General features: G+C 40.6%; 1 protein-coding gene across 8 annotated transcripts in view; it reads right to left on the minus strand.

Annotated features, from left to right (window-relative positions):
• myo3b (myosin IIIB) overlaps nucleotides 1-22991 on the minus strand; it is a 173660-nt gene that overhangs the window by 59261 nt on the left and 91408 nt on the right. For 7 of the 8 annotated variants that reach the window (XM_067409691.1, XM_067409687.1, XM_067409686.1 and 4 more), the window contains 5 exons: nucleotides 19901-19980; nucleotides 11122-11199; nucleotides 6944-7149; nucleotides 3567-3678; nucleotides 2523-2685 (listed from right to left, as the gene is read on the minus strand). In XM_067409691.1, coding sequence (XP_067265792.1) covers nucleotides 2523-2685; nucleotides 3567-3678; nucleotides 6944-7149; nucleotides 11122-11199; nucleotides 19901-19980 — 639 coding nt within the window. The remainder of the gene's footprint in view (nucleotides 1-2522; nucleotides 2686-3566; nucleotides 3679-6943; nucleotides 7150-11121; nucleotides 11200-19900; nucleotides 19981-22991) is intronic. The other variant, XR_010897124.1, reaches the window with a different exon arrangement.

Here is a 22991-nt window from a genome sequence, read left to right on the forward strand (position 1 = left end):
ATATATGCCTAATAAATACTCTGCACATGGATCCTGCTGTGCCTTTCAAATTTTTTGTGTTACAGAAGACTTCGCACTATTGATCCAGCAGAGTCTTCCATCCATGCCATGCTGGCCTTGCAGTCCGCCACCATGGATGAAGTTCTCATTCATCTGTGGCAAGATTCTGTCACATTAGGTATAGTATCTTCCAACAACACAACACCAGTTGCTGTCACCAACACCTAATGCTCCACAGGCTGCATTCAGCACTGTAAATCCTTTACATCGCTCTTCTGGAATAGTTTGATGGCACCCCCAGATGCTACAGAGGATTTCCTACTCCAGTGCTCACTTTATTTCCACTCAGCAGCCATAAACTTTCCCCACCAAGGAGGACAGGGTAGCATTTGTTATTAATCTTTTGTGTGGAAGAGCGCTAGAGTGGGCCACCACCATGTAGGATCATACGTTTAACTCGTCTGTATGATGTTTTCGAGCACCCTGTTGGTGGGATAAGTGTTGAGAATCATTTGGTTACATGCAAGGCAAGGCAATTTGACGGTGACTATCCTGAGAACTATGATGCAGGGAACCGTACTATGATGTGGGAAGCTGTTTACCATAGTGGTTGCTTTTTAAGAGTGGAGGCACTAGCTGGAGGAAGCCCAACACCCCTTTGTTCTGCTGACTAACCATAAGAACATGGAGTACATACAGGGAGCCAAAAGACTGGACACTAGACAAGCTAGTTAGGCCTTGTTTTTCTTTCATTTCCACTTCTCTGTCACCAAACGGCCGGGATCTAAAAACATCAAAGCAGATGCTCTCTCTTGTATGCACACGGACAGCAATCACTCTGAAACTATCACCACCATCCTGCCCTCATCACTGGTAGTGGCTCCGGTCCAATGGAACATCATGAAAGAGATAACACATGCACAATTAACTGAACCCACCCCTTCTCAGTGCCCACAGGCGATGGACATATGTCCCCCAAACTCTGCGCTCTCATGTTATCCTTTGGGTCCACATGTTATTAAGCTCTGGACATCCAGGTGAGAACTGCACCACACAGTTGGTGCAGAACCGTTTCTGGTGGCTCTCTCTAGCCTCGGACATTTCCTCATTCATCATAAACTGTGCAAACTATGCGTAAGTGAAACTGCCCAAGAACTCCCTGCTGGTCTTCTTCATCCTTTTCCCATACCTCACCAGCCATGGTGTCACCTAGGTGTTGTCTTAACATCATGCTGACTCAACATCAGCCTCACCTCCGGGTATCACCCACAGTCCAATGGGAGAGCAGTTCAATCAGGAGATTGGCCAGTTCCTATGGACCTACAGTCGTTTATTTCCATGGTCAGACTATTCACAAAACTCCCTCTGCAAACCCTCCACAGGCATGAACCCTTTTGAGCTTGTATTAGGATTCCAACCCCTGCTGTTCCCCTGGTCTGTCGAGTCTGCAGATCTTCCCACGGTGAACCACTGGATGCATCAGAGCAATCAGGTCTGTGACACTGCCTACATACATCTCCAATGAGCCATCTGTCAACAAAAGATCCAGATGGATTGGCACCGATGTCCCTTTCCCATGCTTCTCCCTGGGCAGAGGGTCTGGCTGTCTACCAGTGACCTCAGACTCCCGTGAAAGAAATTCAGTCCCAGGTATGTTGGCCCTTTCAAAATCATCAGTCAGATTAACCCTATAACATACAAAGTCTTGCTTGGGCCTGAGCCCCACAGAGGACTCTACCTCTCCACCTCCCCTTGAAGTGAATGGTCCGCACCCTCCAGGATTGCCGGCGTAGGGGCCAATGCATGTTTTACCTGGTGAACTGGGAGAGATACGGACTGCAGGAGCGCTTGTGGATAGCATTGGATGACATCCTGGATCTTGCCCTGATCATGGAATTCCACACCTGTCATCCAGATCATCCACGACCCAGACCTCATGGTCAAAGGGGTCTGGGGTCCAGGGGTCTGGTGGCATTACTGTTACCCTGACTCACCGCATGAGGAAACTATCTACTGAATTCTGGACCTCTGTCCCACCTGCACCTTATCACCATATTTAAGGACCTGTATTTCCCCTTTACCTTGCAATGTCTTGTATCTATCTAGAGCATTTCTAAGCTTTGTTTTTGTGTATGACCTTGCTTCTTGTGTTCACCCCTTTGTCTTTCATTTGGACTTGTTTGCCACGTTGGACTGTCTTGCTGGATTGAACCCTCGCATGTCTTTCGAACCTGTCCTTATATTTGCCCAATAAATACTAATAAGTGGCTTCTTTTAAAAAAAAAAAAAAAAAAACATACAGACCCCAAAATTTTGAAAGGTAGTGTATGTAACTCAAAGCCAGTTATTAAATTATAAACAATTCTTTTGGAAAAAACTAAGAACAGACTACCTTTGTTTAGAATTTTTTTAAAGATTTGTCCTTGAAAATGCAACACATGTGTTCTTACTACTGAGCCCTGCATATCCAGTACATCAGTTATCAGAAGTGTTCTTCGGTAATGAGTTTGAGTTACAAGAACCTGACTGAATGATAACTGCCCCGTTGTTTCGTTTCTCTCTCTCTTTGCGGTACCGCCGAGCTCCCAGCCAGCCCTTTGTGTAGGCCTGCATCAATACCACTCGAGCAATCACTTCCCGCAACATCAGATTGAGCTGCTCCACGTGATAGTACTTCAGAAACACCTGCAAAGACACAAACACACATCTATGCAGATACAGGGAAGCATGCTCATACCTCACAATGAACACTCTACCTTCATGTGTCTGTCTGGAACATGAAACAATTGCAATCAAGGGGTTCAGGATGAAACAGGACACAAGAATGTGAGGAAAGAAACCATGACTTGGAAGCACTGGTCTGACAGTAAATGCACTAAAAGAAAAATCTAGAATTGTTTTCTGTGCTATTAAAGGTAAATCAATAATACATTACATATATATCTGTAGTAGACATGCCACTTAACCTTCTCTGAAACACAAAGTCAGATATGTGTACAGCTTGTTTAGTTAGTTGAACAATGTCTAGATCTCTTCCTGCCTGATCCACAGCTCTATGTATATTCTATCAGACATTCAAACAGCTGTTAGAAGAATAATAGTGAAAGTGGAACGGTTATAATACAAGTGGAATACCAGTCATGCACTGTAAAAAAATAATTTTCAAAGTTGTAAAAAAGATTATTGGAGTATGTCTTATAAGAACGTACCATTTCACTATTTTTACTTCAAAACTGTTTAATTTTGTTTAATCATGCATAATTCAAGTCTTCGATTCTTTGTAGTTACTGTAATTTGTGAGTGAAATTAGTTTCTACACCTTTTTTTAGTGTAGGATCTTTTAAATCCCAAAGCCTCTCTCTCTTTGTCAGCAGAAACTAACAAACCAGTGACCAAACCTATACACCTTGACAAAACAGATCTACAACTACACTACTCATCAGGATTGGTCTCTGGACTGGGACCAATGCTATTACTATTAACTATGTATTTACCACAGATGGACAGAGAGAAAAAGCGAATGCACAGAAAATAAAGAAGACATTTCATGAGGATGATAACTCTACCTTGGTCTTGCCCAGGACCCAGTGTTCCAGTTTGGCTCTTTGCAGTATAATGACAGCATTCTCTTTACTGCCTTCTGGCATCTGATGTGCACGAAAGGCCAGATAGTAATACCTACAAGAAAACAAAACAATCAGACTCAAATTATACCAGTCAGAAATGCAGAGTGTTAAACAAACTTTTTTTCGCAAGCTCACCATTTCTCAATCACCAGAAGTAAAAATCTATACGTAGGCTATAAACAAACAAACAAACCACGGTCACATGACTTCAATGTCACCATCATGAAGCTTCCAGCCACTCTTTCAATCTTTATTCAAAAAACATTTTACCTGAAAGTTTAGTTACAATAGTTCGCAAGACCATATTTATAAAAAATAAAGGTTGTAGAAGCTAGAGTTAAATTAGTGAGTAGATGACTTTATCTGTTTGGTGTCATGATTATTAGGCTAATGTCCCAACAACCTTTGTAGTCATAAAAGTAAAAGCTTAAAAAAAAAAAATAAATAAATAAATAATTATATATATATATATATATATTGATATATATATATATATATATATATATATATATATATATATATATATATATATTTTTTTTTTTTTTTTTAGGCTAATATCCCAACAATTAGGCTAATGTCCCAACAACCTTTGTAGTCATAAAAGTAAAAGCTTAAAAAAAAAAAAAAAAAAAATTATATATATATATTAATGAGGTATTATTGATGTATTTTATGTCATTAAATAAAACATGAAAATACAGTTATTTTTTTATTTATTTATTTTTTATAAGTAAGGTGTGGTGACGTATTTTTGTAGAATTAAAAGAAAAAAAACCCCTTTGATTTCAGGACAATGTAACTGGAAGCGCTAAAATGAGTTAAAAAAAAAGTGCTAAAAATGTTTTGGCCTACAAACATACGTCATCCCCACAACATTCTATATTTAACTAAATTTTTTAAATATTTTAGTTATATTTTAATGTTAACTTGACACCCTTCACTAAATTAAGTATTACATACTAAACAAAGCCTCTCATTATTTTTGCACAGACCTCAAGAATGTTTTAAGACTGTTTTACACGGAAAAAGATAAAAGACCATGGTGAGACTTATCTTTCTAGATCTCTATATTTCAATGATAGCATCTTTCTGTGACAAAAACCTTTGATGGTCAGGACAGAAATATAAAGCATCACCTGATTCTCTGATAAGTCTATAAATATGGGGCCTTAGTTGCCTTGTTGTTATTGTCTGGGGGCCTTCAGTTGTCCTTCTGAATATACCTGCCTATAAATAAACTGGCATGAAACTCATAAATGTGTCTCATCGAAATTTCTGAAGCTTGCGGTTGATGCTGGGTATTTACTCACTCTAAAGGGGAAGATATCAGCCTATGTGTTTAAGAAAGAATACTGCTTTTGATTCCACTTGAACCGTGGTCTTTCATAATTTCTGATAGTAGTTATGTCTCTGGTAGAAAATACAAAAAGGCTCTCCTTAATGACATCAGAGAAGGTTTTCCAAAAAGATCCATTTCAATCTATTTCTTCATATAGAAGTTGTTATTTTTACAGGAACAGGAAGAGCTCTAGACGTTGTCCGACTAAGGACATGCAAACAGAACGGTCACAGAGTATTTCTTTTTCATGCAAACTGGTTGGGGGAAGTCTGGGGAAAATAATGATAATCAGGACACTTCTGTGCTCAAAAGGACGACGGGAAAAAAAGCCAGAGAGAGTCTTACGTTTGAGCGGCCCCTCTGAGTGTGGAGAAAAATTGTCTGGGATGTTTATGTAAAAGAGATGACCTACATGTCCACCATCTCACAGCCCACGAGAGAAAGAGATGGATGGGTTGAAAGAAAACACAAGAAAGTGAAAAGTTTATGGAAAATGAAGTGTGATTCCCTAAGCCTCGGAAAAGTAAATTTGGACCATGAATTTCCTCGGCGCTGAGAAACTTTCAGCGGATTCACTCCGCCCCTTCAAAGTACCATTTCACCACTAATTACTCAACCAGAGTCTAATTTAGCATCACTTGTATTCTCAAAGGCTTAATGACCTATTATTGATGATTACGGTCTTCTTTCAGCACTATCAAAATATATAGATAATAAACCTGCAATGTGAGTTTCCCAGGAGCTTCAGGGAGCACTAGAGGAGGTGGGTATATTCAATATGCGCTCATGGAGCAGTCTCTAAGCTTTGATCTCTCTAACTGTCTGTCTGTCTGTCTTTCTTCCTTCTTTTCATGAAGCCCAAGAGCTCCAGCTAATTAAATCTAATAAAATTCCTGTAGTCCAACAGGAACGCCTGGAATAATGTCATTTTGACTGCATAACTGATGAAGCCTGGACTTGGAGTCAGAATGTATTTTTTTTTTCTTTGCAGGATAACATAATCATTATGACCACCGTTATTAACATATCCTCAGTAAAATGGAGCAGGAAAAGTGTTCTGGGTGGTTGTTCGGTGGTTTCTTTGTGAACCAAGTCTATAATATTATGAACTCTAAAGTCTCTCCTTCAATATAAGTCTAAGGGAGTTCCTCCAGTTGAAAATCATAAGTTAACAGCACACATAAGTTACATACCAAAGTTTCCTATTCAGGGTTAAAGGGATAGTTCATGCAAAAATTTCTTTCATTAATTACTCACTCTCATGTCATTCCAAACCAAGACTTTTGTTCATCTTTGGAACACAAATGAAGGCATTTTTAATATTCTCTCATCATTTTTGCCCATCCTTTGAAAGTCCAACCTAAATTTTCAAGCTTCAAAAAGTTAATAAATGCATTGTAGAAATAATTCATATGAACTGAGTGGATTATTCCAAGACTTCTGAGGAGACACTATCACTTTATATGATGAATGGATTTAATTTAGGCTTTTATTCACATTTAATAATTGATCAACAAATGTGCATAGAGCTCATCAAATATGGTAAACCATGCCAAATGAAAGAATAATAAAAATTTCTTAATTTGTGAAAGATGAATGAAAGTCTTATGGGTTTGGAACACCATTTTTGGGTAAACTTATCCTTTAAGTGTTTATTTAGATCCCTAACCCTAAATATGAGCAATATCAGCAAGTATCACTAATTAAACAAACCGCAAAATGAAAAAAAAATCCCATTTTATGTAACTTCATGTAACTCAGGAATCAGCTTATGAAGTGCATCAAATATTTAACTCAACAGTATTCTCCCTGACTTCCTGTGATGAATTGTCAGTCGTGTTGTGTCATTCCTAATTTCTCTCCTCCCGCTCTCATTAGCAGCTTGTGTTTTGTATGATCTTCGTTGTTTCTCAGGCCCTGTGGGACAAGCACAACACTCATTCTGTGAGCGTTATGTTACACTGTGGATGTTTTCTACCTGTTAACAAACTCCTCAATGAGTATCCGGTGAGAATAACCCTGCCGGCGGATGTTGACGGTCTCTAGGATGCCGGTGTAACGCAGCTGAACCATTACACGCTCCTTATTGAATCGCAGAGCCTGGCGGTCATCATTGGGTTTGATACAGCGGACGAAATGAGGCGTGCCCACCACCATCTTAGACAGCAGGTCCATGAGAGAGTACTGAAAAAGAAGATATGCAAACACGTTGTGTTTTCATAATAATTTCACATAATGACTTTTATACTGTAAAAAATATATTCTGTCCCCTTAACTCTACTCCTAAATACAACCCTCACAGAAAACTTTCTGCATTTTTACATTTTCAAAAAACATGATTTATAAACTATTTTCCACATGGACAGCAAAAAATGTCACCACAAGGTCAAATATTTCTGATAAATTGTATTGCCACCCAAACGTAGGGTTTACACACTCACACACACATAATGTACCTTTTAAAGTGGCAATACTGTTTAACTTTGTGCCCTGTGTATGATGAGACATGGTCAATAAAAAAAAAAAAAAAAAAATTCTTTGCACTGTGTTAAGTAGTTTGATGTACAAATGTAAGATGTGTTATACTAGAGTTTTTTTTTTTTTTCGTTTAGTGATAATATTTTCTTTAAAGTTATTTATTTAAAGTTTTGTTTCTTATTTTGGTCATCAGTAATGTACATTAGGGTGTTTCGTGTCATCTATTTTCTATTATTTAGTAAATGTTTATTGCATTATTTTAGTGTCAAGTGTTTTACCCAGACGGTGTTGTGTTTGTGTGTTTGACCCTGAGCGCCATCTATATATGAGTATTGGTCATGTTTGATGGACAGGCCACTTAAAATGAACTTAAAATGAACTGTGGCTTTCTATTGTGCCACCTGTAGCCTACTATTATGGTGTTTCAGTACATTTTAAGGTAAAAAGCAGATTTTGGTTGTTCAAAGAGATTGGTATATTAATATTATATCACTTATATGGTTATGCATTGTAAAATATACATACATCCCATAATAAAAAGAAACATTGTCAGAATATATTTTACAATGAATTTCTGGCAACCACAGAATTTTTTTAAACCATAAATTTAACAGGATTTTATTTTATTTATTTATTTTTTTACAGTGGGTTAAGTTCTATAATGAAATAAAATGTATAACTCTGTAGATTTTGTAATCGTTGCAAGGAGGAACTAAATATTCTGTTAATTAGCCAAGCAGACACATTTATTGGCAATGCTGATAATCACAAAATGTCCACAAATCGTCTGATTAAAGGGATACAGCGAGTATGGAAAGTATTCAGACCCTCTTAAATTTTTCAATCTTTGTTACATTGCAGCCATTTGCTAAAATCATTTAAGTTATTTTTCTTTCCCTCATTAATGTACACACAACACCCCATATTGACAGAAATACACAGAATTGTTGACATTTTTGCAGATTTATTAAAACAGAAAAACTGAAATATCACATGGTCCTAAGTATTCAGACCCTTTGCTCAGTATTTAGTAGAAGCACCCTTTTGATCTAATACAGCCATGAGTCTTTTTGGGAAAGACGCAACAAGGTTTTCACACCTGGATTTGGGGATCCTCTGCCATTCCTCCTTGCAGATCCTCTCCAGTTCTGTCAGGTTGGATGGTAAACGTTGGTGGACAGCCATTTTTAGTTCTGTCCAGAGACGCTCAATTGGGTTTAAGTCAGGGCTCTGGCTGGGCCATTCAAGAACAGTCACGGAGTTGTTGTGAAGCCACTCCTTCGTTATTTTAGCTGTGTGCTTAGGGTCATTGTCTTGTTGGAAGGTAAACCTTCGGCCCAGTCTGAGGTCCTGAGCACTCTGGAGAAGGTTTTCGTCCAGGATATCCCTGCATTAATCTTTCCCTCGATTGCAACCAGTCGTCCTGTCCCTGCAGCTGAAAAACATCCCCATAGTATGATGCTGCCACCACCATGCTTCACTGTTGGGACTGTATTGGACAGGTGATGAGCAGTGCCTGGTTTTCTCCACACATACCGCTTAGAATTAAGGCCAAAAAGTTCTATCTTGGTCTCAATCAGACCAGAGAATCTTATTTCTCACTATCTTGGCAAACTCCATGCGGGCTTTCATGTGTCTTGCACTGAGGAGAGGCTTCCGTCGACCACTCTGCCATAAAGCCCCGACTGGTGGAGGGCTGCAGTGATGGTCTGACTTTCTCAACTTTCTCCCATCTCCCGACTGCATCTCTGGAGCTCAGCCACAGTGATCTTTGGGTTCTTCTTTACCTCTCTCACCAAGACTCTTCTCCCCCGATAGCTCAGTTTGGCCGGACGGCCAGCTCTAGGAAGGGTTCTGGTCGTCCCCAACATCTTCCATTTAAGGATTATGGAGGCCACTGTGCTCTTAGGAACCTTAAGTGCACCAGAATTTTTTTTGTAACCTTGGCCAGATCTGTGCCTTGCCACAATTCTGTCTCTGAGCTCTTCAGGCAGTTCATTTGACCTCATGATTCTCATTTGCTCTGACATGCACTGTGAGCTGTAAGGTCTTATATAGACAGGTGTGTGGCTTTCCAAATGAAGTCCAATCAGTATAATCAAACACAGCTGGACTCAAATGAAGGTGTAGAACCATCTCAAGGATGATCAGAAGAAATGGAAAGTACCTGAGTTAAATATATGAGTGTCACAGCAAAGGGTCTGAATACTTAGGACCATGTGATATTTCAGTGTTTCTTTTTTAATAAATCTGCAAAAATGTCAACAATTCTGTGTTTTTCTGTCAATATGGGGTGCTGTGTGTACATTAATGAGAAAAAAATGAACTTAATGATTTTAGCAAATGGCTGCAATATAACAAAGAGTGAAAAATGTAAGGGGGTCTGAATACTTTCCGTACCCACTGTAGTTCACCCAAAAATGAAAATTTGATGTTTATCTGCTTACCCCCAGCGTATTCAAGATGTAGATGACTTTGTTTCTTCAGTAGAACACAAATGATGATTTTTAACGCATCATTAACAAATGATGATTTTTCAATGGCAACCCAATCTATAAGAGTAAAAAAAAACATGCACAGACAAATCCAAATTAAACCCTGCGACTTGTGACAACACATTGATGTCCTAAGACACGAAACGAGCGAGAAACCGAACAGTATTTATATAATTTTTTACCTCTAATACACCACTATGTCCAACTGCCTTGAGTGCACGAACGGCATCCGGTGTGTGAGGTGTGTACGTTATTTTGTTACTTTTCGTAAGGGCAGCTTTACAAATAAAAAGGACACATACAAAGATCTTGTTCTCATACCTCAGTTGGATGTGGAAAAACCATAGGCACAGCTGATGGTTTAAGTCGTACGTGATCCTCTCCTGTGTATGTAAAATCATCAGGGGAAAAATGATCGCTGCAGACCCTCAACAACTTTAGTACGTTAATGGGTGTGTTTATATCCAAAGAGCAATCAACCATAATTTCAGGCGAGCAGGCTCAGAAGTTGGGAATACGTGGAAAGTCACCACTCCCGAATGAGTTCGCATGAGAGAACGTAATCTTTTAGTTTAAAGTTAGTTTGAATAATCCGGATAAGCGCAAGTAAGTACCATTTTGATTAGCCGTTGTACCAACAATGTTTGTGCACTGTGTAAACAATGAGTGACGTATACGCACGAGAGATCACTTCCGGCGCTTGCGTAAACTACGCCAGAGCTCGTACACACCTCACGCACTGGATGCCATGCACGCACTCAAGGCAGTTGGACATAGTGGTGTATTAGAGGTAAACAATTATATAAATACTGTTCGGTTTCTTGTGCAAACTGATCGTTTTGTGTCTTAGGACATCAATGTGTTGTCACAAGCTGCAGGGATTAATTTGGATTTTTCTGTGCATGTTTTTTTTTACTCTCATAGATTTTGTTACCATTGACATTGCATTATATGACTGACAGATGGCAACGGTTTGAGTTAAAAATCATCATTTGTGTTCTACTGAAGAAACAAAGTCACCTACATCTTGGATGCCCTGGGGGTAAGCAGATAAACATCAAATTTTCATTTTTGGGTGAACTATCCCTACTAAGCACTCTGCTTTCTCACAGTAGTGACTTATAAGATATTAAAACAGAACGATAAAACCCAAAACTGACAATGTGACGTGCAGAGGACTCACTCTGAAATAAGATGCCACTGTCTGTCTCCTCATGTTAGTGGTTTCCTCAGGGTGACGCATCATTTCCATGGTGTCCACCTAAACACACACAAAAACACACTTGCTGTAGCTTAGCCTACATGTGCACATCACCAGTATACATGTACACAGAACTGGTCACATCCACTTTAGCACTAGGATGAATTATCGGTAACACTTTACAATTACAATAAGGTTTCTGTAAAGTGTGGTCAGGCAAAGGAAGAGGAGATGGAGAGCTGGATCTGAAAGCAGCCATATAACTTTATTTCTAAACAAAAACAAAGAAGATAATCCAAATGAGAGGAGTCCCAGGAGTAGACACACGTTACAGCTTTGGCATGTCCACAAAGTAAATACTGGACATAGAACTGAACCAAACTCAGGGGTTTATGCTGCCGTCACGTGCTATCGAAATTTGATAATTTCCACTTCTGAAGACTTGATTACGAGCTCATCACATTCGAAATGGGAGGGTGTTCATGTGCAATTTTTACCTAGGAAACTCATATTTATGATAATTCTGAGATCACATGAAGGCAGCATAAATACACAGATAATGAGCAACTAAACTAAAAACAGGTGTACAGCATAATCAGTTACTATGGAAACTAGTGACTAGAACAAAGCAAAATGAAACAGGAAACAATAACATACAAACTAAAAGTCCATGGAACACAAACTGAAACTGACAAAATCTAACAGTTTCATTTATTTAACATTAGTAAACTATACTAGTAAACACAAACAAACAATGAACAATACTTCAACAGTGTTTGTTGATCTAAACATTAAACACTAACATTAACAAAGAATAGAGGGTATGCATTGGCATCACTTTCCCACACCGCTTCAGCTGGACTGAGTGGCAAAAGAGCCTGCTGCATGACTGGATTTAATAGGGGAAACTGTGAAAACACGAGTAAAACAAACGATTACACTAAAGGTTGGGCTCGATAGTGTTCCTGTTACAACTTAACAAAGATCCAATAATCCATGGATATTGACATGCAGCCAGGAATCATGTTTCCTGACATTTATATGTGCCTGAATTCAATGCCGAGGAAATACATAAAGCACATTTGTCTGTGAATGCTTAATATAAATACAATAGTAGGTCTAAATTCCAGTGATGATTTATATTATTGTTATATATATTGTCATATTGTCCAGCCCTAAAACATATATAGCGTTTGTCAGTGTTTATTTAAAAACATCCAATTACGCAGAATATAAGATGGTAAATATTTAACTGATGAGTTGTCAATATAATATATAACAAAACATGATTTTGGGGTATGATTTTACCTCAAATTCAACATATTGACAAAATGGTAACTGCAAATCCACATTTCTCTGCCTGGAGTCCAGTTGTTTCTGTAAACTGTAGGAATCCATTAGCTTCTCTTTTCTGTAAATTTCGTCAGTCTGTAAAAATATACCTTTTTGTATAGTCAATTGCAGAGCTCTTTCCCATTTTAGATGTGTTTTGTGTGTTTTTTGCAGCATTCAAGCTGAAAACCAATGCTGCCACTCAGTCTTTTTGCCACTCAGTGTACGTAACCACAGTCACTCCGGCTAACTATGACGTCATGTGCATACCCCTCTATAATAAATGCTGTTAAAAAAATATGTTCATTGTTAGTACATGTTAGCTAATGCAAGTATTAGTATTGTTAACGAATGTGACCTCGTTGTAAAGTGTTACAGAATTATCATGCTAGTAAAATGAAGTTATATTTTCACAAAAATATAAGTGTGTTTGTAAGACAGAGAAGAGAGAGAGAGAGAGAGAGAGAGAGTGTGTGTGTGTGTGTGTGTGTGTGTGTGTGTGTGTGTGTTTGTGTCATTTCTAAACAACACATTTACATGAGACTACTATTTATAGGGACAATGATCAATTAATATATATATGTAAAGACACAAAACAAGCACTTTAAAACATCATGATCCAGGCAAAGATCCCTGAACACGATTGGTTTGCTTTCAAAAGGAACTTCACGTTTCCAACTGCTCCTAACAAGGACAAGATATGATGTGTATAACAGCCATCTCTATAACAGACCTCATGAATTTATCAAGGTAATGCATAATTTAAAGCAGGTCTATACCAGCAAAGTGTATCTTAATATTCTATTTCATCTGAGTGCATGGAGGTAGGTGTGTGTGATCTTTATGAAAAACGGCTGAGAAACTGAAGGGTTGGACATGAACCTTGACTGAGAGACAATCGAACTAACCCAGTGTTTTAATAAGACATCTGTCCCACTTCTGCTTACACACAGGGCTTTGTAAAGTGTCTCATCTGTGACTGAAGCAGTTTAAAAGTATCTGCAATATTAACTGGAACCAATTAATTGGGTTCTGTGCAGCGATGTCTAATTATATTTCTCTGATACAGCAGGTAGTCTGCAGGACTGTTTTAATCTTACCAACAGAACACAGGAAAAGGGAGAAATAATTATCCAGGAGGTTCTTTCATGAGAACAGTAACTCAGAACTGTAGTTTGGACACATTACTGCAGTGTGAAGCAGACTTCCCAAAACCAGCTTTATGAAGCTAAAGAAATGCAAACTTCACCTAGGCCTGTCACAAATATGAATTTTGTGCCGATGATTAACTTTCATACAAATAATTGCAATTAACAATTTAATTCTGTTTTGTATGTCATTTACAGTGCAAGCCTAATACATTTTTTTTCTTCTTGAAATCATTTATAATATAATAATAAAAATCATAATAAAATAAGCCATATGATAAAATTTACTGTGAAAATAATAATATTTATAACATAATTTGTGTCATGAATCCTGTCAAGTTCCGGACTACATCTCCCATCATCCTCTCTGCCACTCACCTGCACACACTTAACACTAATCACTAATCATCACACCCAGCTGCAGCTCATTACCAGGACTATTAAAGACTCTTATACACATCACCTCACTGCTAGGTCTTGTTTTCCCAAGTGTTGCATTTCCAAGCGTTACTTCCTGTCTGCCTGTCCTGTGTTACCGTTCCTGCCTGTTTCCTGTTTGTTGACCCGTTGCTGCCTGTCCTGACCATCGCCTGCACCTTGACTACGATTCTGCCTGTTCCTTGTTGTTCCCGTTTGCTCCCGTTTGACCCTGCCTGTATGACAACGCTCACTGTAAATAAAGCTTTGCATTTGGATCCCTACCTGAGTCCCGACTTCGTTACAGAAGACCTAGCCATCCTCAGATCCAGCAGCTTGGTGAGTGTTCCAGTCTCAGCTATCATGAATCCGTCTGCTCAATTAATGTGTCTCCGTCAGGGAGAGAGAACCATTGAGGAGTATGTCATGGACTTTATAGAACTGGCACCGTTAACTTGTTTTAATGAGGTGTGCCTGATGATATTCTTCCGCGGTGGACTATCTGACCTGCTCAGTTCCGTCATGCCATTGCATCAGCCTGAGGGGTCGTTGGAGCAATATATTGTCCTCGCATTGCAGCTGAGTGGCTCTAGTTTTACCGTGGGTGTCGCGGAGGAACACGACACCACGTTGCATCACATAATGGCTGCCGCTAAAGAGGACATTCACAAGATGGCGTCTACAACAACAACAACGCCAGTTCATACCCCCGCTGATCGCCCAGAGTCAAGTCACGTCTTCGCTGATCACCTAGAGCAACGTCACGCCTTCGTTGATCGCCCAGAGCAATGTCACGTCGCCGCTGATCGCCCAGAGCACCGTCATGCCTTCGCAGATCGCCCAGAGCCACGTCACGCCTTCGTTGATCGCCCAGAGCAATGTCACGTCGCCGCTGATCGCCCAGAGCACCGTCATGCCTTCGCAGATCGCCCAGAGCAACGTCACGCCTTCACTGATCGCCCAGAGCAACGTCACGCCTTCGCTGATCGCCCAGAGCAATGTCACGTCGCCACTGATCGCCCAGAGCCACGTCACGTCTCTAGATCAGTCAGAGAACGGCAAGGATTACGTTCCAGTGTGGTTGACCCACCGCTGATTTCAGCACGGGCGGCTGGTATTCCCAAGCATACACCAGCCGTCTCATTCTCAATCCCGCCGGCCGCTTCGCTCTCAAGCCAGCCGGCCGCTTCGCTCTCAAGCCAGCCGGCCGCTTCGCTCTCAAGCCAGTCTGCCGCTTCGTTCTCAAGCCAGTCTGCCGCTTCGTTCTCAAGCCAGTCTGCCGCTTCGCTCTCAAGCCAGTCTGCCGCTTCGCTCTCAAGCCAGTCTGCCGCTTCGCTCTCAAGCCTGCCGGTTGCTACGCTCTCAAGCTCGCCGGTTGCTACGCTCTCAAGCTCGCCGGTTGCTACGCTCTCAAGCTCGCCGGTTGCTACGCTCTCAAGCTCGCCGGTTGCTACGCTCTCAAGCTCGCCGGTTGCTACGCTCTCAAGCTCGCCGGTTGCTACGCTCTCAAGCTCGCCGGTTGCAACGCTCTCAAGCTCGCCTGTTGCAACGCACTCAAGCGCCCTGGACGCGATGGACAAAATGGCTGCTTTGCCAGTGCCCACGGGCAAGATGGCCGCCCCTTCGGTGTCTGTGGACGTAGGGGTCGTTCCAGCCGTTGAGTTGGCTGCAGCCAGTGAGTCCGCTCCAGAGCCCACTCTCCTTGTTAGTCCTGCCATGGCCAAGAGGGCTGTTTTCACTTTTTATGTTCTGGCTGTCCTACGTGCGTGGAGGATGCACTCGAGCGCAATTGACTTTGAAACTGTATGCCAGCCCGAGCTCGCTGCCGTCCCAGAGCAGTACGAGCCCGCTGCCGTCCCAGAGCTGCCCGCTCTCCCTGATACAGACACGGAGGTCGTCACCGAGCTGCCCGCTCTCCCTAATACGTCTGCCCTGCTGCCGGTGCCACCCGAACTCCTTGCCCACGAGCCCGTTACGGACCCCGCTGAAATCCCCAAGAACTTTTGGGGGGGGGGCAGTATACCTGAGGATGGGGAGCTTGTGGGTGGGGACCTTGCCTGGACACTGCCGTTTTCAGACTTTGAACTACTAGGGCCATTTATGGACTCATTGTTGCGGCTGCCCAAGCCGCCTAACCTGCCGTGGCTGCCCAAGCCACCCGACCTGCCGTGGCTGCCCAAGCCACCCGACCTGCCGTGGCTGCCCAAGCCACCCGACCTGCCGTGGCTGCCCAAGCCACCCGACCTGCTGTGGCTGCCCAAGCCGCCTGACCTGCCGTGGCTGCCCAAGCCACCCGACCTGCCGTGGCTGCCCAAGCCGCCTGACCTGCCGTGGCTGCCCAAGCCACCCGACCTGCCGTGGCTGCCCAAGCCACCCGACCTGCCGTGGCTGCCCAAGCCACCCGACCTGCCGTGGCTGCCCAAGCCACCCGACCTGCCGTGGCTGCCCAAGCCACCCGACCTGCCGTGGCTGCCCAAGCCGCCTGACCTGCCGTGGCTGCCCAAGCCACCCGACCTGCCGTGGCTGCCCAGGCCATCTGACCCGCCGTGGCCGCCCGTGGCACCTGACCCGCCGTGGCCGCCCGTGGCACCTGACCCGCCGTGGCCGCCCGTGGCACCTGACCCGCCGTGGCCGCCCGTGGCACCTGACCCGCCGTGGCCGCCCGTGGCACCTGACCCGCCGTGGCCGCCCGTGGCACCTGACCCGCCGTGGCCGCCCGTGGCACCTGACCCGCCGTGGCCGCCCGTGGCACCTGACCCGCCGAGGCCGCCGGCCCACTATGGCTGCCTGAGTTCCTGGACCTGCCCTGGAGACCTCCGTACCCGCCTGCACATCCAGTATCTCCTGCCTGTAGGTCTCCAGGGCACCCACCCCCCCTCCCCAGTTGTGCCATCTACGGCGCGAGGACGCACCTTCCGGGAGGGGGACATTCTGTCATGAATCCTGTCAAGTTCCGGACTACATCTCCCATCATCCTCTCTGCCACTCACCTGCACACACTTAACACTAATCACTAATCATCACACCCAGCTGCAGCTCATTACCAGGACTATTAAAGACTCTTACACACATCACCTCACTGCTAGGTTTTGTTTTCCCAAGTGTTGCATTTCCAAGCGTTACTTCCTGTCTGCCTGTCCTGTGTTACCGTTCCTGCCTGTTTCCTGTTTGTTGACCCGTTGCTGCCTGTCCTGACCATCGCCTGCACCTTGACTACGATTCTGCCTGTTCCTTGTTGTTCCCGTTTGCTCCCGTTTGACCCTGCCTGTATGACAACGCTCACTGTAAATAAAGCTTTGCATTTGGATCCCTACCTGAGTCCCGACTTCGTTACAATTTGATTGCCTAAATTTTCCTTACTTGGATAAAATGTGATTGAAATTTAATCTGCACAATTGTTGCGGTCTAAAATAATTGCGATTAGATCAAATAACCACACTCAGATAATTACTCAATTATTAATTACCGCGTTTTTACCGGGTGCCTTGAGTTGAAGAATGTTCAACTTTGAGTAAAATGCTGCACTCATCACTGTCACTTTTTAGCCAGCCATCCAATCAGAGTGGAGGTGGGGCTGGACAAATAAAACACCCACCAACTGTCACAACATTCTCGCTGTACAACGACATCAACAAGCAGAGAACAGAACAAAATGGATGAGAAATTAATATTGCTGGTCTCCGAACATACATAGCAAGTACTCGACATTGTGCTGACTATTTCAGTCGAAGCGCTCACAAAGGCACTCACAGATAGGCGTTTTATGCAGATCGCCTTGCGTTTTCAGCTGACTAAAACGCTGGGCACGTGGTTTAACTTTACCTGGAGCTATTTTAAAGTGCTTTTATAATGGCAAAAATGGACTTTCTTTGCACTTTTAAAATTTTTATGTGTACTATTTACTTGTCACATTTCTTGCATGTTTGTTTTATCCGGACTCTTATTCTGATATAGTCTTTTTTAGTCTCCATTACCACTTCCTGTGTTGTATTGGTTTATCATTGATTATTAATCACACCTATTTCTAGTTTAGTTCATTACTCTGTATATCAAAGCAATTTGTAATTACCATAGTTACAACAACAACTGTTGTAACATAATTATGAGCTTTCAACTTGTAAAAAGCGTTCACATCCTCATAGAGCTTATAACTATAGCTTTTAAGATGGAAATTTTTTGAGAGCTCCTACTTGTACCACATGACCACTGCAGCACCTGACCGCTGCAGAATCATTTTAGGCCAAAGCCACTTCAAGTCTCCAAGGTTAGCAAAAAATAGCATTAAACTGTGGTACACAGAGAAGGAGACCAGAGGCCTTGCTTTAATGAATGTCAATTCACTACGTTGAATAAACTGCTTTTGTGGAAAAACGGCTTATTTAAAGGTGCTACAGAGGATGTTTTCGACGACTGGGAATCCAAAGACTGTTACTGAGTTTTTGAAATGAGCACATGCATAAGAACAACCCTCCTCCTTCACAGCTCATTTTGAGGGAACGCCTCCCAAAACTTGTGCACGAGTGTTTGTTTACCACCGGCATTCACTGTGTCGTGTTAGTGGATTCATTATGACGGACTCACCGCAGGTAACTCATAATCTGCAGCTGTTACTCCTGACAAAAACATTGAATGAGACGCCTGTGGAGTGTGGAAAGTTACTGAAGCGCGCTCGTCTCTCACAAGGAACATCATGGCAGTGATTGACAAGCCAGAGGGCCAATCGTTTACGCGATGATCACACAAATGATTGGCTGATGTTTTTAAGGCCCTACCTCGTGCACAGATGATGTATATTAATAATATTACTTTCAGTGCACCTAATAAATAGCCTTTTATCAGTTAGTAAAGACAGTTTCAAGTAATATTGCAAAAATGTATAAAACAAAACATCCTCTATAGCACCTTTAATGAATCAACAGCCTAGTCAGATAATCTTCAACATGTTTGTGCTTAAACATTATTTTTGGATCCTATAACTAATTTTAGAGTATAAACCAAATAAATGCTGTTTTATAAGAGAAGTCACAGACAGGTTTAGTTTATGGCACTTCTCATTCATTTCTATGATATCTGCAAAAAGTGATTTACTGTAGCACAACACTGAACGAAATTCAATGCTGTTACTTTTTCTCTAATGGTAGAGCCATGATAGAAAAACCTTCATTAACATTATAAGTGTACTTAAAAAGGATAGGACGCATAGGCCCCATTAGAGCTGCTTCTCAAAGCATTAATTCATAGTCTTAGGATTAAAGTTTTCAGATACAGATAGTTTAGATAGATTTTTGTCAATTGGCTCAAAGAGTTATGAAAATAAAGTAGTGGAAATTACATCAGAAAATATGAAGATGAATATGAAGAAATTCTTACCTTTAGCAGGTATTTAGGAGACTGGGAGGAGAGAGGATAGTTCAGACAGACAGATAATAGATCAAAAGTACAGTGAAGAACAGGGCTATTTTTCAGTGAAAACATACAAGAGTTCTGGAGCAAATGCACTGGCACAAGAATTACATTACAGGCCTCATCAGTTGTAATGTATTCATTCAGATTTTGTAGTGGATGCAAAAGAATTTATCATGTGCCTGATGAAGTAACTGGTACTGTAGTGGACCATAAAATAACACTTTGCATCTTCAATAACACAAAAAAAATGTTATAAAAGTCTAATGTCATGACTAAGCTTTGAGTTTACAACAAACCAGCAACTTTATATAAAAGATAAAATGGTCCAAAAATCAGAAAAGGAACTAAAATATGTGTTATGTGAATCCTTTTTATCTGATTGGATAAACTATATAAAATTGAAAAGGATACATCTGAACGCAATGAAGGCAATGTGATAGTCACTGAGCAGCACAGACCTTATTTCTTCCGCTGTTCAGCTGTGGAGGCAGAGATCTGGATGCTGCTGTCACTCTTGCCCTGGATGTGGCCAAGTTACCTGCTCAGCAAAGAAGAAACACACATCAGTGACACGTCAATCCTCCCTCTCTGAAGCATGAATGAATAAAACAATATGACAGTGTAGTGCTCTAGGCTTGCAACCCAAAGAATGCATGTTTGAACCCTGGAGGAGATCAACCCAAAGAAAGGACTGGACTAGAATTACAAAGACTATGATCTTGATAAAGACCCTAAATGTCAGATTACTCTACACTTATGGACATTCAGGCCCTGTTTACACCTGGTATTAAGATGCATTTTGGTCGATGGGATCACATACCCATTTACACCTGGTGTTTTAATCCGTCTCTTTTTTTTATTTCTTTGAGGGGAGGGTCTATGGGATGGTAAATATATATATATTTTTTTCAGATCTTTCGATCTAATTGACAAAATAAGCTCACACAATTTACATATGAATGTGCCCAGAGATCACGGAAAAACATACGGAAAGCATCAGCTTTCATTTCTGCTCTGACAGCCACGCCGAATGCTGTAAGTGTGTGTTAGAAATCACAAATGGTTAGAGAACATTGTGCTTGGTACATTTTTCATCTTCAAACCAAACCTGGCTCTTCAGCTGACAAAGTTTAAATCCCATCTGGCTAACACGCTTCCCATAATGTTTACGCGTTAGGTCAGAATACAGAGAGGTGGCGTCTTTAGTGGCTTTTCAAACGCATTTGACCACATGAGCATTTACACTACAAAAGCAATCCAGTTTCGACTACCTATGGAAGTGGTCAGAAGTGGACAAGCTCAAAACGCTTTGGACTCCATTTACACCTGTATTTAACATCGTCCACTTGTGATCCAATTGACCAAAACACATCTTAATACCAGGTGGAAACAGGGCGTCATTTACAGTGTCTGTAAAGAATACCACAGCTAGCCAGTTATCAAACTCTTATTGTTTTCATAATCTTATTCATCTTTTCTTTTCTTTTTTTTTTTTGAAGTGCACTCAATTGTACTGAATGTGCACTTGTAGTGTACTTCTTTTTTTTCTTTTTTTTTCTTTATTTTACCAGGAAATTTATTAAGAACATGTTCTTATTTTCAATAAAAGCCTGGCAGGAAAACAAAAGTCTCATGAAAGACATACAGCCATATATTACGATATACATACACACACACAAAAAAAATCATTTAAAGCATTTACAGGTTGTAATAAAAGCAGTCATTAATATTTTTTTAAATGCACATACTGAAATATATGTCTCTAATTTCAATAACTTCTGTAACACATTCCAATCATTTGGGGCAGTAAATTTAAAAGCAGAATGACCATAAGTAGTTTTCTTTCTAGGGATAGTCAAAGAGATATAATTAGATGATCTAGTTGCATATGTATTAGTTTGTAATTGCAGCAATTTTTGAAGATAGTTTGGTAGAAACACTAGTAAAGCTTTATAAATGAAGATATGCCAGTGTATTTCCTCTCTTATATGCAATGATGTCCAGTTCAGAGAAGAATATAATTCACAATAATGTGTTCTATAGGGTGCATTAGTGCACAATCTAATTGCTGCATGATACAACACATCTAATTGTTCCAGAACACCTTTACATGCATTTCTATATATCACATCACCGTAATCAAACAAGGGTAGAACATTGGATTCAACAAGGTATTTCTTGGCTGATATAGTAAATACAGATCTGTTTCGATATAGAAAACTAAGTCTTGATTTAACTTTCTTCTGAAGTTGAGTTATATGATAAGTGAAAGTCAAAGAACTATCGAGCCAAAATCCAAGATATTTATATGAAGGAACTACTTCAATTTTTGCCCCTTCTAAGGATGTAATATCTTTATTACCTTGTTGATTTTTCCCGAACCACATTACTTTCGTTTTTGTACTATTTAGAGCCAATTTTAAATCATTAAAAGCTTCTTGAATTTTATTAAAACAGTCATGTACCTGTACCTTTCTGACTACAGATCACCTAAGAGATATTGTTAATATAGATTGAAAACAGAGTTGACGCTAACACAGAGCCTTGTGGGACACCCGTGTTAATAGTTAATGGTTCAGATAATTGCTGATCGATCTTTACATATTGGGATCTATTAGATAAATAGTTAGAGAACCAAGATAAAGTTGGATTTGACACACCAATACTACTTAACCTAGATAACAGTACAGAATGGTCGACTGTGTCAAACGCTTTAGCAAGATCAATAAAAATAGCTGTGCAGAATTGTTGTGTTTCTAGTGCATTATAGATATCATTCATAACTTTTACAACTGCTGTAGTGCAACTAAATGATGAACGAAAGCCAGATTGGACATCAGATAGTATATTACATCTATTTAGAAACCCTATCAATTGCTTATTCATGAGTTTCTCCATTACTTTTGTGACACATGGTAGGACTGAGATTGGACGATATGAATTAGGATCTGCTTTATCACCACCCTTATAAACTGGAGATACAATGGCTGTTTTTTTTCCAGATTTTATGTATTTCTGCTGTATTTATAGACAAATTAAAAATATATGTTAAAGGTTCAGATATAATTGATGCACTTACTTTAAAGAAGAAGGGATCTAAAGCTGATTTTATAGGGTAAAGTTTACTTAACTCATACCAAACATGTGACTTATTAATCGGTTAAAGAAAAACTAAAAGGTGATGAAGATGAACAATTTTTGTATGTCTCTGTTTTTTATTATACTGTTTAGAAGCTTGATTCTCAAACAAATTACTTACTCTAATAAAATGCTTATTTAAAAGATCTGTTATTTTTGCGTTATCTGTAACAACTATATCTTCAATCTTTAATGATACAGGACCCTGTGGTAACAGAAGTTTATTTTCTAGTTCCCTTACTGCATTCCAAAAAGTACTTGAGTTAGAAGAACAGTTAGAAAATTGTTTTTTATAATATTCAGATTTTACTTTTCTAATGGTTTGAATGCATATATTCCGATGTTGTCTAAAAGAGAGCCAATCAGTCTCTGATTTTGAGAATCGTGCTTTACGCCAGAGTATATTTTTTT

This window comes from Chanodichthys erythropterus, chromosome 14 (assembly GCF_024489055.1).
Source record: "Chanodichthys erythropterus isolate Z2021 chromosome 14, ASM2448905v1, whole genome shotgun sequence".
Classification (NCBI taxonomy): domain Eukaryota; kingdom Metazoa; phylum Chordata; class Actinopteri; order Cypriniformes; family Xenocyprididae; genus Chanodichthys; species Chanodichthys erythropterus.